Below are 12,957 nucleotides of genomic sequence, written 5' to 3' on the forward strand. Positions count from 1 at the left end.
CTAGTATCTGAAGTCACTCTGGATTCATTCACAAATTTAAATGAATCTCTATGATATTAATCACGGCAGCGTCTGCACACACTGGAAAAATGACAAGATATTAATAGTCTGCAGACAGGAGGTTACAAACTGGTAGGCCGTGGGCTCATCCGTGCCTATGGGTATGTTTTGCCAGCCTGGTGCAATGTTGGCTTGTTGTTTTTGCTACTGTTATTGTTGTTCTTATCTGAATGAGTTTCCAGTGCTGGACAGCAGTAGACTTCTTAGGTGGAGAAACACTGACTGGGTCCCACAGTCTTTTGCAGTCTGGAAACCAGAAGCCCAGCGAGATGAAGCGATTTGCCCTAAATCATACAGAGCTGGGACCAGATCACTGGTCTATTGACTTCCTCCCCAGGATTCTTTCCATCATATTGTAATGCTGTTCTAGAAGAATACAGCACTTGTCTTCCCATTGTACCTGCTGCCGCCCCCTCAAGGTATCCCCAGTTTCCAGGAGGCAGGTATCCAGTGGCCCCACAGGAGGTACCACACCCTCTCGGGGCCTGTTTCCTGGCAAGGCTCTGCATTCCATCACCCTCTCCCTGAATGCAGCTGGTCCCTAGACAAGCACAAGTGCCTAATCTAATTACATAATTTAATAAACTCCAAAGTCGATGTGTAAAGGTGCATTAAATGTAAACGTAAATAATTTCAGCGTGTTTTATCATGAAAAAAATCTATAAGCTCCATCTGGATAAAAATCCAATTCTCATTTGGCTTAATGTGCATTAATATCAAAGCATTAAGAGCACTTGCCACAGCTCTCTGGATACACAGAAATCAAATCTCACCTCACCACCTTTGGGAAGATATGTCATAACCATTTCAAAGAGAATTAGGGCCCCCGTTCTTCAGTTGAGCAGAAGAAATTATCTTTAAGATATAAAATCTTCAATTCAGGTCATGGGTACCTGGATTAAGTTGGTTAAGCGACCTGCCTTCGGCTCAGGTCCTGATCCTGGGATAGAGCCCAGCTTCAGGCTCCCTGCTCAGTGGGGAGACTGCTTCTCCCTCTCTGTCCTTCCCTCTGCTTATGCTCTTCTCTCTCTATCAAATAAATAAATAAAATCTTTTTAAAAATCCAGCTAATTCAACAATGATTAGTACCAAAATAAAGTAAGATATGAAAAACAAATAATATAAAAAATTGGAAAGCAGGTCAGGAAAAAGAAAAGTAGATGGTCGAGTTTAACCCCCTCTTGGAAGCTGGTGGGAGTCCCAGCTCTTTGGCTCTGGTCAAGGTTGTCAGGCGTGGCAGTCCGAATGGCCTAGAAAAGGGCTTGAAAAACTGCTTCCTTTCAAAAAGGAACCATATAAAAAGCAGCTGATCACACCTTTTTCTTTTTCATTTAGGATGAGGAGTTCTGGTCCTTCTGTCAAATCCTGTAGCTCAGAAAACAGCTCATTTTTGGCAAGATCAGTTGCTGCTTTTGTGGCTCATTTGCAGTTTTTCTTTCAGGTTCTATATAGAAAGCATCTCATACCTAAAAGACAACGCTACCATCGAGCTCTTCTTTCTGAATGCTAAGTCCTGTATCTACAAGGTAAGAACTCTTTCTTCCCATTCAGTTTTCCACTGAGATCCGAAAGTATCATTTAAAGCCGAAAATCCCAAGTTGTTGCCCCAATGTGATTTTATTGATTAGTAGATGTAATTTATAAATGGATTGCTTTAAATAAATGAGAGCATCCTGAAAGTAATACTATCCACTTAACAATGGGACCCCTCCTGATCCCATCACTGACTTTTGGCTCCTTGGAGGTGGGCATTTACCTGATTATAGGGGTCCCCTTCTCCTGGCAACTGAAACAAAAAAGAAACCTGGACCAGGAGGGCAGATGCACTGGTCCATGCAGATAGGTCTCCTAAGGATGAGTCGACTCTTTATTCATTTATTTATTTGTTTCTTTATTTATTTATAGAAGTCTGTTTGGTTTATTCCCAGGTAAATGTTAGAAATGCATTGTCAGATGTGGCAAAACAAAAACACATGCAAAAAAAAAAAAAACCCACCTTAATTGGAATTGTATTGAATGATGGAGAGATGGTCTACATAGAAAGACCACATTTTGTAGATCCATTCATCTATCAATGAATACTTGGGTTTCTTATACCTTTTGGCTATTATGAATAATGCTCCTATGAACATGGGTCTGTAAATATCTCTTCAAGTCCATGCTTTCAGTTTTCCCAGGTATATACCCAAAAGCACAATTGCTGGATCATATGGTAATTGTATGCTTAATTTTTAGAAGAGCTGCCATTCTGTTTTCCACAGTGACTACACCATATAATATGCCCACCAACAGTGCATAAAGGTTCCAATTTCTCAACATCTCTCCGACACTTGATATTTTGTAGGGTTTTCTTTTTATAACAGGTGTCCTACTAAGTGTTAGGCAGTGTCTCACTGTGATTTTGATTTGCATTTCCCTAATGATTAGTGATGCCAAGCATCTTTTCATACGCTTATTGGCCATTTGTACATCTTCTTTAGAGAAATGTCTGTTCAGGGACAATTCTTAATTGAGTGGGGCAGTCCCTTGTACTACTTCTCATTTCCCCATATTCTAGTAGTGTTTCCTTTCTTTGGCTAACCCAAAAATGCTCACACACATTTCCAGTACATACACACCCCTCTCCTGAGGAGAGCAGATGGCAAACACCACCAGGGCTGAGGTCATCTGCTGGGAAAATTTTTTTTTTCAAAAAATTTATTTATTTACTCATGAGAGACACACACACACAGAGGCAGAGACACAAGCAGAGGGAGAAGCAGGCTCCATGCAGGGAGCCCGACATGGGACTCAATCCCGGGACTCCAGGATCATGCCCTGAGCCAAAGGCAGGCACTAAACCACTGAGCCACCCAGGGATCCCCTGGGAAAATGTATTTGAAGTAGACATCCATGCTGCAGCCCCTTGTGTGCCATGAATGCAGCCTTCAGGGTACCACCTCAGGTTGGCTAACTGACTGCAGAAAAGGACAGCATATTCCCACTGTGGTGTGCTCGGTGCTGAGTGCTTTCTGTACGTTGTATGGCTCAGCCTTCCCAACACTTGAGGTGCATACTACTTTTTGTCCCTGGTTTCCCTGTGAAGGAAGATAAGGCACAGGGAAGTTAGATTCACCCAAGGTCACACATCTTCTGAATGGCAGCGCCTGTGGGAGCCAAAGCTGGCAACCTGACTCTAGGTCACGGAGCTCAACCACCAGGTGGCTCTAAGCCCCAGAGGGCAGGCGCTCCCTGGAGTGGAGAAGGCCCCCATAGCCACAGAGGACTTCAGAGCTGAGTGCCCCCATGGTAAAAGTGGTCAGAGGCCAAGGAAGAAGTCTGAGGAGGTCCCACTGCCTATATTTTCATGTTTAACTAAACCCTCTTTAGTGGGGGGCATTGCAAGAAGCCCACCAAACGTCAAACCACATGCAAGAGTTGGATTGGGACATCAGCCATCAGTTTTTCTTCTGGAAAAGAGGTACTTCAGCACATTCTGTGCACAGAATAGTCCCTCCACACGCAGATGTCCGCAGTGATGGAGGGCCTCATAGGGATCAAGTTCAATTCTGTGAGAGGACCTCACTTGGTGACAGTTGCTGAGCTAGGACTTAAACTGGGCTCAAACCCAGACCACTCAGACTGCGGTATTTTGGGTTTTTGCTGAATGGAAGAAAAAGACCCTAAAGGCAGTTCCAGGAACTTGCAAATTCCTTCCTGTCTATAAGCGTGTGTTCTCATTTCAGCGTGGAAATAATACCAGCCTTACAGAGCTCGCAGATTGCAGGAGTCTCAGGGGTTTTAATGCGTGTGAAGGCACTTTGAGAAAGTTGAGAAATAAAACGGGAAGTTGTCCACCAGGTGGCACGCTGGGGCAACAAATGTCTGGAAACTCCAGCCGCAGGACTGGGAATCAGCTCAATCCACAAGTGAAAAAGTGACCCCAAATCGTGCTTATACAGACACCTGGGTAAAAGGAGAGAAACAGTGTCTCACTCAGGGTTGTTCAGTCCAGTCCAGGCACAAGTGCTCAGCTGGTGCTTATGGCTGCAGTGCTTCTGAACACAGAAGAGTGTGAGTTTCTGTCGGAGTCACAGAAAATAAAAAAGAAGAAATCCCCTGAATCAAATATTATAGGTCCTCTGGGTGGAGGTGGTGATGCGTGCAGAGCCAGCCACGTTTAGGAGCAAGGCACCCACAGCATCAGCCTGCCTGCTGACCTGACCGCCGTCCTTGATCCAGAACCGTCTCTTCTCGGGATCCCTACTAGAGCTGGCTTCCCTGAAGTTTACTCAGGATACCAACCAGGGTCACAAGACCACCTGTCTCCCTCCTAGCATCCAAAATAATATTTTCATCTGCCTAAATTGGCACCTCAAGCTTCTTTAAAACTTTCACATATATTATTTTATTTGAGCCTAATGAGGAGGTTGAGCCAGAATCATTAGTTCACCGAGAAAAATACTGATGTCAGAGAGGTTAAGTGACTTCCTCAAGGACCCAGGACTGAAAGTGGTTGAACAGACTATGCGGCCCAGTTTGCACAGTTGTAAATATGCAGACGCGGTGGGAGGCCCAGTAGCAGAGTTGATTGGGAGTTTCAGGTTGGAGCTCCTGTCCTAGCTCTGCTGTGTGATAAATGCAATGAATGTGGACACCTCCTGTGATGTCGCCAAGCTTCATTTTCCTCTTTGGTTAAACAAGGACATTAAAGGACCCAACCAGGGTGCCTGGGGATGCGCTGGGTTAAGCATCCAACTCTTGGTTTTGGCGCAGGTCACCATCTCAGGTTCAGGGGATTGAGCCCTGAGTCCACTTGAGATTCTCTCCCAGCTCGCTGGTGCACGCTCTCTCTCTCTCTCTAAAATGTACAAATAAATCTTTAAAAGACCCAACCTGCAACCTTCTTGGGAAGATGAAGCATGAGTGTGGTTGGTTAGCACCTGTGCTGGACGCTTTAGGAGCGCCTATAGTGGAAGTACTGCTCACTGGGATCCAGACCCAAGTCGTTCATCTTGGCTGAGAGTTTCTGTGTGCTGCCCCTGCCAGCACTTCGGGGGCCTGGAGAGCCCAGAGGCCCATGCCAGACACACCGCCTGGACCTGATGCTGATAGATGGGGACTTGGGTTTACCCAGTGCAGGATTCATATCAGCTCCCTCCCTGTTTCCCTGGGAGCCATCCATGCGGTATACCAGAATCTGAATTGTTCAGATAAATGACCTGTTTGCTCGTGCTTCCTCCAGGCACTGTTCTATTTACTTTTTAAAGCACTAATACTTTTTTTTTTTTTTTGAGAGAGAGAGAGAGAGAGTACAAAGGTGGGTGAGGGGAGGAGTTGGAGGGCAGAGAGAGGGAGAGAAAGAATCTGAAGCAGGCTCCACACTCAGCACAGAGCCCAACATGGAGCATGATCTCACGACCCTGAGATCATCACCTGAGCTGAAATCAAGAGTTGGTCACTTAACCTACTGAGTGCAGGCACCCCTAAATTAATTAACACTTTTATCAAAGTAATACATGATGCAGTTTAAAGTCAGATGGTTCTAAGAGACTTCAGATGGTTCTAAGAGACTTATTACGAAAAACCCACCCCCAAGTCCCACCACCTTCAACAATTTTAGCAGGGTTTTTTTTCTGTTTTTTGCCTATTTCCAAATACGTTGGCACCAGGCGTTATTCCTTGATATATCCATTTTAGATTTATTGAATTTCAGCTGAGTTGGGCAGAGATTAAGGTCTCCACACTTTCCCATTTCCGGAAATGGTGGTAAGCCCAATTCTGGTTAAAAGCCACAGCCACCAGCATTGCATTATTATGACGAATCCAAGCAGCATCCTCTGGTTGTGCTTCCCTTTTTAGACAACCACTCGTTTTACCTAAAAGTAATGATCGCCTTGCTGTTACCTGTTTGTTTTCTATGTGCCCATCATTTTGTCCCCAAGAGCTTCTACACATTCCCAGATGCAAGCCCATATTCATTTCCATATGCATCGGGTAATTCACCCATTCCTCTCTTCAGCTTGGTCTTTGTGGTTTGTCCTGGGATCTCCCCATAGCCACCCTCCACCCTCTCACTCCAGCTTGGACCTGGCCTTATCCACAGTCCTCAGCACGGGACCCCTTTTCCCATCCTGGCCGTCCTTCCCCAGGCCTGGAGTGGGTCCTCTGTTTCCTGGGTCCCAAGTCTTCCTGTGTTTTATTTTATGCCATTGTTTCACTGGAGAACATCCTCCAATAAATCCAGGGAAAGGGCATATGGGAAGGACAGTGTTTGGGTCCTTGCCTATCTGAAAAAGTCATCCTTCTACCTCTATATCTGATCAATAGTTTGAATGATATGGAAATACAGAATGAAGACATCTCTCAAAATATCCAAGGTGTTGCTTCACAGTTTGCTCTGGAGAAGTTTGCAGCACTGTGTATTATATGTGGACCCTCTTCCCCTCTCCCACCACCACCAGTGGGATCTTTTAGGATTTCCTCTTTATTCCTCTTCCTCTGAAATTTGGGGGAGGTATGCCTTGACAAGGGTCTCTGTAAATCCATAAGACTGTGCATTTGATAGGCACCTTCATTCTGGAGATTGGTATTCTAGTTCTGGGAGATTTTTCTGTGTTATTTCTTAAGTGGTGTCTCCTCTGTTTTCTCTGCGCTCTCCTTGTGGAACTCCTGTTAATTAGATGCTGGGTACAGCCTCTGGCTTTGATACCTTGTATCCTGTTTTCCATCTCTGTCTTTTTATTCTATTTTCTGGAAGATTTCATCAATATTATGTTTAATCTCTATTGGCTTTTGAACTTTTGCTATCATGTTTTTAATTTCTGAGACGTCATATTATCTGATCATTCTTTCCATATATCCATTGTCTTGTCTATTATCCTGTTATTGCCTTTAAATTTAACATTCTCTTATCGTTTTCAATATCAGTTATGCATGTTCTGTGTCCTTTCTGTTTCTTTCCAGTTCTCCCCCCCACCCCCACCCCCGTGTATTTCCTATTTATTTTGGTTTTTGTCCTTCGTAGAAGAGATTTCCCTCAATTGTCTGTTGATCTTGGTCTAACCACAAGTAAGAGTAAGGCACCCAAGTGAGGTTGGTCCCCTGGGGGTTGTCCCTGTGGAGCCATCCAATGGCAAGCTGGTTCTTTCAGTAGGAAGCTTGGATGGCAGTGTTTAGGTGTCCTTCCTCGTGACTCCTCATTGTCTCCAGAGGAGAATCTTCCCACTTCCTGTCTCGGTGCTCATCTCTGCTTTCTGTCTGGTCTTCCTCTTCCTGTCTGGTCCTCCACTTCCCATCTGGGCCTGTCCACTTCCAGGGTTAGGGAGGGAACACCCCCCCCCAACACACTTGGGGTATAAACTCCCTTTCTAATCCTGGTGCTTTTGATGGGCCTCATTCCAGCTTCCTGTTCATCTCCAGAGAACAAACCTCTGATCTTTTCAACGGCAGAAAAGTGAGGAAAGATGTTTCATGTTGTTTTGGTCTGTTTGTCATCTTCCCCAGAAGCATCTTCCCCTAGGAGCACCACCTTCCTGCCCCCCCACTCTTTCTTCACAAGGAGGCAAAACCCATGATCCAATGGGTTTCTCTCTTATATCCCCTTGCTTTATACTTTTTCCCTGTTTTGCACAAAAAGAACAGGAAAATACAGTCCAGGTTGCTGAGGATTAGAATACGGTTGTGAGAGAACAGGGTTCTGTCGTGAACTTTAAGTGAAACAGGAGGACGTACAATGGGGGGCCCTGACACCCCACATAGCCACATTCCTCAACAGCATTTCTGAGGTGTTTTGACTCACTGAGGTTATCAGTAAGTGAAGGAAAGAAAATATATGACCAGGGGATGGATATAACTCAGAAATGTGTGTCTTGTTCTGTATAAAGCTCTCATGGGAAGTCCACCCTTGATGTTGTGTGTTCCCTGGAAAATCACACAAGAAAGCAGAGCTCTCCTGCCAAGCCTTCTCTCTTTGGATGTGGCTTCCCATGCCAACTGAAGAAGCCCATATGGGGGCACCTGGGTGGCTCAGTGGTTGAACATGCCTTTGGCTCAGGTTATAATCCCAGGGTCCTGGGATCAAGTCCAGCATCAGGCTCCCTGGAAGGAGCCTGCTTCTCCCTCTGTCTATGTCTCTGCCTCTTTCTGTGTCTCTCATGAATAAAATCTAAAAAGAAGAAGAAGAAGAAGAAGCAGAAGCCCATATGCCAGCCCTGCCAGAGGCAGTGGGCTTATCATACCCAATGGGAGCTGTTGGGTGGGTGTGGATTCTGGTCCCAGCTCTTGCCCTGACTTCAGGCTCTGGGACTGAATCCTATCTTCTCTACCCTGATAAAGGGAATTGCTGTAAAAAAAAAAATTAGTGACTGCAGTGATTTTTGAGTCTTGCAAACCACAGGTGCTAGGTTATAAAATGTGAATGTCTTTTTAATTTTTTTTAAAGATTTTATTTATTTATTCATGAGAGACTCAGAGAGAGAGAGAGAGCGAGGCAGAGACACAGGCAGAGGGAGAAGCAGGCTCCATGCAGGGAGCCCGACGTGGGACTCAATCCCGGATCTCCAGGATCACACCCGGGCTGCAGGTGGCGCTAAACTGCTAAGGCACCGGGGCTGCCCAGGAAATTGTTTTTAATTGCTTGCTTTCCAATCCCAGGGACCAAAGGTTTGCATATTTCCTATGAAATTACCAAGCCTGGTGCCTACATGTACCCAGTGAGAGCAGATCATGTTAGAAAAGAAAAAGCTTAAAATTCCTGCTTTATGTGGGCTGGGGGTTCTTGCCCCACCTTCCTTTCTGAGATGTCCACATTGGTCTGGGAGCTTCAGATATTATTGAAATGTAAATAAGCATCCTCGGGCCACATTTGCTGTGTAGGGCTAAACACCATCAGTTCTTACTGAAATTGAAGTCCATGGTCTTTGTCCAAGAGCTTCCAAGAGCTTTGTTAATGAGCAGATCATATCGTCTGTCTGAAGATGAGAGAAACAAAGCCTGCAACCAGGCCCCACAGGACAAAGGAACCAAAATAAATATTAATCTCAGACTTACAGAATCCTAGTCTTTATCTCTTAGTTTGATTATTACAGGGCTAGCATGTGTGCTCATATGACGGGGTGGAACAAAACACGGGCAGAGAGGGACTTTCGTTTTCAGTTCTAGAAAGAAATTCACTTGGGCTCATCATCTTAGTGGTGCCCCGGACCTCTAAAAGAGAGACTCCCCAGGGTCATGATACGGGCTGTAAACAAGAGGCAGCAGGAGGAATTGCTGTGCCACAGAGGGAGCATGATGGCCCAGCAGGAGTGGCACGTACCCCAGTGGATCATCAGCCAAATGTGAAGTAACTAGACTGATGAAAAACTGGCCAAGGCCGAAGGAAGACGGTTGTGCCGGACTATGTTGGTCCTGTCCCACCCCGTGGCCCCTGTTTGCCTCAGGGTCTCTTCATGTAGCCATTCGGAGTTGTGCAATGAGCCTGGGCTCCTACACAGGCAGAGTGAGGCCAGTTGTGGGCATCAGGACCACTGGGGTGATACAGACTTGTAGACACACACATGCACACAATGCTGCCCTCCTTTTTAAAAAAAATGTCTTACGATTCCTATAAATGCTCAACAGTGCTGAAGAACAGGCAACACAGATTATAAACACCCATGAGCCCAAATAAATGCTACAGACAGGACACTTGTAGTATGTCCTGTGGTTTCCAGATCACCCCTCTGTGTCCTCACCAATTGTAAAATAATTGGAAAAGAAATCATTATCCCCCTTCTCCTGATGAAGAAAATGAAACTTGAGGAGATCCAGGGATTTATTCAGTGCCCCAGAGCTGTTGGGGGATGGGAACGAGAACCTGGAACACTCCAGTGAGCGTAGAAATGATCTTAGGGAGGAGGGCAAGAAACCATGGTCTTTAGACATTTTGTGATAAGAAGAGAGGTGGTGGCGGTTGGCGAGGGCTGATTGAGGAAACCTTTAGGCCGGCCCTGCAGATTATTCTGGACGGACTTGGTATAGATCATGCTCCCTGAAACCTTATCAACCTACCATGTGGTTGTTAATCACATTTTCTCTTATAATTATCTTATTAATCTTCCGTGGAAAGCTGGAATTTCTGTCATTCCCGACCTCGGTGGAATGTTTTTCATTAAGATCCTGGGTAGTGGGGGATCCCTGGGTGGCTCAGTGGTTTAGTGCCTGCCTTTGGCCCAGGGTGTGATCCTGGAGTCCCAGGATCAAGTCCCACATCAGGCTGTCTGCATCGAGCCTGTTTCTCTCTCTGCCTGTGTCTCTGCCTCTCTCTTTCAGTGTCTCTCATGAATAAATAAATAAAATCTTTAAAAAAAAAAAAAAAGATCCTGGGTTGTGTGAGGACCACCACCGAGTCCCTCGAGCGAGGGGATCCTGAAGAGGTCCTCCAGCTCTCGGTTCCTTTGGAGCATGTCCATGACACCTGCCGCCTCGGGTCCTCGTGGGGCCATTTGGAACTCTTGGAGACCCACAGACGGAAATCTTTCCAAGAACATTATTAACGGTTACACTGCTGATAAATGACCTCAGGCCTCTTCCTTCAGCTAGTTAATCACCTGGGATAAAACCGTGCTGAGGGGGAGGAAGTGGGGCCATCCTCCCCACCCCGGCTCTGAGCACCCGGCGCACACCTGCAGGCAGTCACGTTTTTGTCCTTCCCTGGCACTTTGCAAAAGATCAGAGAAAGCTGAACACACTATTCAGTAGTAAGTAAAACAGATGCCCCAGAGTACACACCAAATGGCCATAATAACTGTAAGGCCTCACATTCCCTTCTACCAGCACCTTCCTCGTACCAGGGTATCTGCATGCCCAGGAGACCGCCCTGGATTCCCAAGCAGGATTGATTGGAGCTCAGAAAACACCCCAAAGGCTCGACTCTCAAGTGGCTCTGAGAGCATGAGGGCCACCGAGGCATGTCATACCCCAGCCTCTGGGTCATGCCAGCTGGGCAGCTCCAACCGCTCTTCCCTGACAGGTCCTCTTCCGCTCCCCCGTCCCTTGTTGGTGTCAGCTAGGGAAAACCCAGGAAAGTGCTCGATCTTTGCATGCCCCCTTTGTGGTCTCACTCAGCTCATTTTCTCTGCTTGAGCAGAGACACGTGAACGATACCGCCTCTGGATTGCCGGAGCAGTCACATAAGGTTAAGGGAGAGTAGGCTTTTTTTTTTAAAGGTTTTATTTTTTTTTTAAGATTTTATTTGTTTATTCATAAACACAGAGAGAGAGAGGCAGAGACACAGGCAGAGGGAGAAGCAGGCTCCATGCAGGGGTCCCGATGTGGGACTCGATCCCGGGTCTCCAGGATCACACCTCAGACTGCAGGCGGCGCCAAACCGCTGCACCACCAGGGCTGCCCCGAGAGTAGGCTTTTTGATGTTAGATGGTGGCATGTGTCTGACAGGAGGGTCCCTGGAAACATCTATCCCCCACCCTCCTAACTTGGGGAACTCAGCTTGTAGGTTCAGGGCACAAGAGGAAACGTGTGGTGTGGGCAGAAAGTCTCGACCGCTGTTCCCTCGGAGTGGATTTTCTTTTTTAAATATTTTATTTATTTATTCATGAGAGACAGAGAGAGAGAGAGGCAGAGACACAGGCAGACGGAGAAGCAGGCTCCATGCAGGGAGCCCGACCTGGGACTCGATCCTGGGACTCGATCCTGGGACTCTGGGATCATGCCCTGGGCTGAAGGCAGGTGCTAAACCGCTGAGCCACCCAGGGATCCCTCTTGCAGTGGATTTTAAAGATTAAATCCCCGGGAGGGCCAAGTGTGAAAGCGGGAGCGCATTAGGAACAGAAGACGTTGGGGAATGGGGCAGACACTGCAAAAGGTAGGAACACATCTTCTTCACAGTTAGGACTGTGTCTTCCCATGTTCGTGCACTGGTTCTTCCACACACCATTTATTGATTGATTGATTGATTGATTGATGATAGACATAGAGAGATAGAGAGGCAGAGACACAGGAGGAGGGAGAAGCAGGCTCCATGCCGGGAGCCCAATGTGAGACTCGATCCCGGGACTCCAGGATCGCGCCCTGGGACAAAGGCAGGCGCCAAACCGCTGAGCCACCCAGGGATCCCTCCACACACCATTTAGATGTCTGTGCTGCGTCCTCTGTGGACGGACAACACGGTGATCCTTGAACTCAATCAGTACTGAGCAGAGGTGGTAAGGGGTGATAATGCAGCTGTCTTCCATCACATTGTGCAAGCACGTGCGCCGTCTCAGCCACTTCAGTCTTTAAGCCTTTTCCCTCTTTCCTGCCACGTTTTGACACCACCTTGTTTTTTAATATCTGGGAGACAGTCAAGGTCAGAGAAGGTGAAAACTCACCCCAGTTCAAGGGCGAGGGCGCCCAATCACTCCGAGGACGAGTGCCTTGAGGGAGAACTGGGGTAAATCAGGTCAGGCATTTAATTGTGCATTTTCAGTAGCTTTACTCTGAATAATGGCACATTGCAGTTAACATTCACCACCAGATTCATTTCTGACAGTCTCTCCTGGAACTTTATAAAGTAAAATGAAATTGTAAAAGACCTTCCTCTGCCTTTCCTACCCTGCTTCCCCCCAAGAGGTACATTTTCATTTAGCGGATGGGTCAAATAATGAACTAAAAGCTATGTTTGCGCTTGAAAGGGTTGTTCCCAATGGCTGGTTTTGAGTTGGTCGCGACATCAGCCTCTGCATGGATGTTAAAGATTAGCCCACCATCGACCATTAGCCTCAACACAGGCGTAAATGTTTGACAGGAGAACACACACCCCGGGACGGGGGCAGCGCTCAGGAAGGTGTTGGTGGGAATAGAAAGGAACCTCATGGTCCATTGTGGGAACCCTGGACAGTGTTTCTGTTAAATCATTTGTACACTGTTAAATGATTTACA

The 12,957-nt window shown here is 46.6% G+C and overlaps 1 protein-coding gene across 11 annotated transcripts in view; it reads left to right on the forward strand.

The window, feature by feature from the left end:
- Positions 1–12,957, forward strand: part of FRMD4A (FERM domain containing 4A) — a 614,318-nt gene that overhangs the window by 484,472 nt on the left and 116,889 nt on the right. For all 11 annotated transcript variants that reach the window (XM_072749470.1, XM_072749476.1, XM_072749477.1 and 8 more), the window contains one exon: positions 1,502–1,586. In XM_072749470.1, the coding sequence (XP_072605571.1) occupies positions 1,502–1,586 (85 nt within the window). The remainder of the gene's footprint in view (positions 1–1,501; positions 1,587–12,957) is intronic.

The sequence above is a fragment of the Vulpes vulpes genome, chromosome 2 (assembly GCF_048418805.1).
Source record: "Vulpes vulpes isolate BD-2025 chromosome 2, VulVul3, whole genome shotgun sequence".
NCBI classification, from domain to species: domain Eukaryota; kingdom Metazoa; phylum Chordata; class Mammalia; order Carnivora; family Canidae; genus Vulpes; species Vulpes vulpes.